At 42.8% G+C, this 5,074-nt stretch overlaps 1 protein-coding gene across 5 annotated transcripts in view; it reads left to right on the forward strand.

Moving 5' to 3' along the window:
• Stk38l (serine/threonine kinase 38 like) overlaps nucleotides 1-2,576 on the forward strand; it is a 56,316-nt gene extending 53,740 nt beyond the window's left edge. For all 5 annotated transcript variants that reach the window (XM_029478567.1, XM_029478568.1, XM_029478569.1 and 2 more), the window contains one exon: nucleotides 2,368-2,576. In XM_029478567.1, the coding sequence (XP_029334427.1) occupies nucleotides 2,368-2,405 (38 nt within the window). In that variant the 3' untranslated portion in view covers nucleotides 2,406-2,576. The remainder of the gene's footprint in view (nucleotides 1-2,367) is intronic.
• The last annotated feature ends 2,498 nt before the right edge of the window (nucleotides 2,577-5,074 follow it).

The raw sequence follows: 5,074 nt of genomic DNA on the forward strand, positions 1-5,074 counted from the left end.
GTCAGCCGACCCTGCGCTCCAGCTACCCCTGTGCTGATCCCAGGGCAAACTTTTTGTTTAAAGTTATGTGGATGGTTTGGTGTCCTTATCTCTCCACTATGTCTTAGAAGAGGAAAAAGAGTTCTGGGGGACTGGAAGAATTTCTCAAAACTACTAATTTTCCAGACTAGGGCACTGCCTGTCTCTAGGGTAGAAGGGCAGTGGTGGGAATGCTTGTGGCTGTTTGAGTAATTTGACCACTGATCACCCCATAGGGGAGGTATTTTTGTCCTGAGGCTAATCTAGGTTTGGGTTAGGGTGATCCTAATTAATGATGAAATCTAGGAAGACCTAGAAATCAGAAGCACCAGTGAAGGGCAGCCTGTGTGTTCTTTCCAGGATTTTCCTCTGGTGAAACCGTAGGAAGATGCGAGGAAGAACACAAAACATACCATGGTGAGTTGTGGGGGCCACTGTCCCCAGACCAGGAAGTGCAGATTGACTGAGGTAGCAGAGTCTGGTCTGCTGGGACTGAGGTGGACTGTGAGCCAGGTTATAATTCTCTTGGTACATGTGGTGACCTGGGCAGAGGCCAATGTTATCCAATGGGAAGGCAGTTTGAAAGACTGAAGGTCTGGTTTCTAGTAGTTCTGAACATTGCATGTCACATTCAGTTTTGTGTGATAACTTTATGAATAGTTGAGAAAATGGTAAAAAAGAAAGGAAGGTAGGAAGGAAGGAAGGGAAGACAAAAGAAAATGTGGTGATAAGGTTCATCCTTCAGCAATATTTGATTAGAATGACATAATTGAGTGATACTCAATTCTAGAGTACAAAAAAAAAGTTTCTGAACTGCAGAGGTTTTGGGTTGCTTTTTTTCCCTTCTTTCTTTAAGTTTTGCATGGTGGTATGCAGGTGGATAGAGCAGATTACAAATCGGGGGCGGGTCCTGGCACGAGAGATGCGCGCTGAGGGCTGCAGTGACTGAGGAGGAGACTGAGCAGGCTCTGGCAACACAGGCACTTCCAGTTACTATGGCAATGATGGCAGGGGCAACAACTACCTTTTCTATGAGCAACCATACCCAGGAAAGAGTAACTGTGGCCAAGCTCACACTGGAGAATTTTTACAGCAACCTAATTTTACAGCATGAAGAGAGAGAAACCAGGCAGAAGAAGTTAGAAGTGGCTATGGAAGAAGAAGGATTGGCAGATGAGGAGAAAAAGTTACGTCGATCGCAGCATGCTCGTAAAGAAACAGTTCTTACGCCTTAAGAGGACCAGACTTGGCCTGGATTACTTTGAATCTCTGAAGGTTATAGGAAGAGGAGCTTTCGAGAGGTGCGGCTGGTCCAGAAGAAAGACACTGGGCACATCTATGCCATGAAGATCCTGAGGAAAGCTGACATGCTTGAGAAAGAGCAGGTGGCTCATATCCGAGCAGAAAGGGACATTTTGGTGGAAGCAGATGGAGCCTGGGTGGTAAAGATGTTCTACAGTTTTCAGGACAAACGGAATCTCTATCTCATCATGGAATTTCTTCCTGGGGGTGACATGATGACATTGCTGATGAAAAAAGACACCTTAACAGAAGAGGAGACACAGTTCTACATCTCAGAGACTGTCTTGGCGATAGATGCAATTCACCAGCTGGGCTTCATCCACCGGGACATCAAACCAGACAACCTTTTACTGGATGCCAACGGACATGTAAAATTATCTGATTTTGGTTTGTGCACGGGGTTAAAGAAAGCTCACAGGACTGAATTCTACAGAAACCTCACACATAACCCGCCAAGCGACTTCTCATTTCAGAACATGAATTCAAAGCGGAAAGTAGAGACATGGAAGAAGAACAGGAGACAGCTGGCTTACTCCACAGTTGGAACACCAGACTACATTGCTCCAGAAGTATTCATGCAGACTGGCTACAACAAACTGTGTGACTGGTGGTCCTTGGGAGTGATTATGTATGAGATGCTAATAGGCTTTCCACCTTTCTGCTCCGAAACACCACAAGAAACATACAGAAAAGTTATGAGCTGGAAGGAGACGCTGGCATTTCCTCCGGAAGTGCCCGTCTCTGAGAAAGCCAAGGACTTGATTCTCAGATTTTGTACTGATTCTGAAAACAGAATTGGGAATGGTGGTGTGGAAGAAATCAAAGGTCATCCATTCTTTGAGGGTGTAGACTGGGGACACATAAGGGAAAGACCAGCAGCTATTCCTATAGAAATCCGGAGTATAGATGGCACCTCAAACTTTGATGATTTCCCTGAGTCTGATATCTTACAGCCAGTGCCGAATACCACAGAGCCCGACTACAAATCCAAAGACTGGGTTTTTCTCAATTACACCTACAAAAGGTTTGAAGGGCTGACCCAGAGAGGCTCCATTCCTACATACATGAAAGCTGGGAAGTTATGATGATCACAGTCGCCCATAGCCAGGGAACTCAGGTAGCTGCATCCGCAGGCTGGCTCGGCATCAGCGCCAGGAGCTCCAGGACGGTGCTGCTCTCCAGCCAGAGGAACGACTCAGCTTGGGAATCTGAGGCTGCTTTGGCTATGGGAATTGCTCAGCTTTTTTTTTTTTTTTTTTTTTGGTGTGTATTAACTTTATTATACAAAGGTACTGGAACAAAAGGAACAGACATTCCCTCCTAACTGCACTGCCTACGTGCATGTTAAGAGGTCCATCCTGCCCATGTGCTGCGCTTCCGATTGCAACACTAACCCAGCCAGAACTGCATAGCACTGACAGCACCGTGACAGCCTGAGGTTGCTCTCAGTGTCTCTGCTTCACTGCAGAGCCCGTGGGTCTAGAATCAGTCAAAAGCCATCTTCTGTAGCTGCTGTTAGTAGAACATTTGTCCTGTTGGTTTGGACATTGTGGGCTCTACATGAAGACAGTTTCTGTACCGGCTCCAAGGAACTTAAGGACGCTGACTTCGACATTAGAATTTCCTGTCAAGCTCTCACGCAGACCCTGTGATAGGGAAGATGAGCTTCTGTTAGGGTGAGGGCATTTCTCACCTTCAATCCAGCATCTCCAAGGCTGACGGTGCTGAGAGATTGTGACTTGACAACTGATGTGCACACAGGGAGATGGACCTGAATGATTGTCAGCTACTCCACTTTTAACAATGCTGTAGCATTGTTTTAGTTTGAGGATGGTGAGCTGAGTTTCAGAAATGACCATGAAAGCTGCTTGTAGAACCTAATGTGTTTTTATTAAACTTTTTTTTTAATGTCGAAAAACAAACAAACAAACCAAATCATGTGCCATAATTCATGTGGCAGGAACCAGACAAAAAATTATACTTCAACATTGTTTCCTGTATGTACTTCAGTGGGGCTGGGTTTTCCAAAAACCATGAGAGGGCATGAGTGTCCCACCTTTCTGATCACATCTTTTTATAGATAGAGCTATAGAACCTGGGGACTCTGATAGGAATAGAAATCAATAGTAGCTGAAGTTTCAGAAATATAACAGTTTAGGGATCACTTTGAGTTACTTTTGCTGGAGTTGAGAAACATTACTAAAGCTCAAAGCACACATTGAACCTCAAAAATAATAGTGGGAGACTCCAACACTCTACTCTCACCAATGGACAGATAATGGAAACAGAAAACAAAGACAGTGAAACTAACAAAAGTGATGAATCAAATGGATTTAACAGTTATCTGTGGAAGATTTCATCCTAAAACAAAAGAATATACCTTCTTCTCAGCACCTCATGGTGCCTTCTCCAAAACTGACCATATAATCAGATACCAAAGAAGCCTTAACAGATACAAGAAGTTTGAATCAGTCCCATGCATTCTATCAGACTACCATGGAGTAATGCTTGTTTTCAATGACAAGAGAAATAATAGAAAGCTCACATACATAAGGAAGCTGAACAACTCTCTACTCACTGATAACTTTGTCATAGAAGAAATAAAGAGCCGGGCAGTGGTGGTACACACCTTTAATCCCAGCACTTGGGAGGCGGAGGCAGGCGGATCTCTGAGTTTGAGACCAGCCTGGCCTACAAAGTGAGTTCCAGGACAGCCAGAGATACACAGAAAAACCCTGTCAAAGAAGAAGAAGAAGAAGAAGAAGAAGAAGAAGAAGAAGAAGAAGAAGAAGAAGAAGAAGAAGAAGAAGAAGAAGAAGAAGAAGAAGAAGAAGGAAGAAGAAGAGGAGGAAGAGGAGGAAGAGGAAGAGGAGGAAGAGGAAGAGGAGGAAGAGGAAGAGGAGGAAGAGGAAGAGGAGGAAGAGGAGGAAGAGGAGGAAGAGGAAGAAATAAAGAATTTAAAGACACTTTAGAATTTAACAAAAATGAAGGCACAGCATACCCAAACTTATGAGACATAATGAAAGCAGTGAGAAGTGGAAACTTCATAGCTCTGAGTGCCTTCAAAAAGAAATTGGAGAGATCATACACTAAGCTCTAGAACAAAAAGAAGCAAACATACCAAAGAGAAGTAGAGAGCAGGAAATTATCAAACTCAGGGCTGAAATCAACCAAGTAGAAACAAAGACACTTATTCAAAAAATCAACAAAACTAGGAGCTGGTTCTTTGGGAAAATCAACAAGATAGATAAACTCTTAGCCCAACTAAGTAAAGGGCACAGAGATGGAAAGATCTTCCATGTTCATAAATTGGCAGGTTTAACATAGTAACAATGGCCATTTACCAAAAGCAATCTACAGATTCAATGCAATCCCCATCAAAATTCCAACTCAATTCTTCACAGAGATAGAAAGAGCAATTCTCAAATTCATCTGGATTAACAAAAAACCCAGCATAGTGAAAACAGTTCTCTACAAGAGAACTTCTGGGAGAATCACTATTCCTGACCTCAAGTTGTACTACAGAGCAATAGTGATTAAAAAAAAAAAAAAAGAACCACATGGTATTAGTACAGAGAAAGATGGGTAGATCAAAGGAATAGAATTTTTCCTTTTTTTTTTTTTTTTTTTTTTTTTTTAAGAAAGAATTTTATTTTTTTTCAGAGCACTCTGGAGGCAGAAGCTTGGTTTACATAATGAGTTCTAGATGAGATTCATGGGATCTGCTATACAGGGATAGCCTATCAGTAAAAAA

The sequence above is a fragment of the Mus caroli genome, chromosome 6 (genome assembly GCF_900094665.2).
Source record: "Mus caroli chromosome 6, CAROLI_EIJ_v1.1, whole genome shotgun sequence".
NCBI lineage: Eukaryota > Metazoa > Chordata > Mammalia > Rodentia > Muridae > Mus > Mus caroli.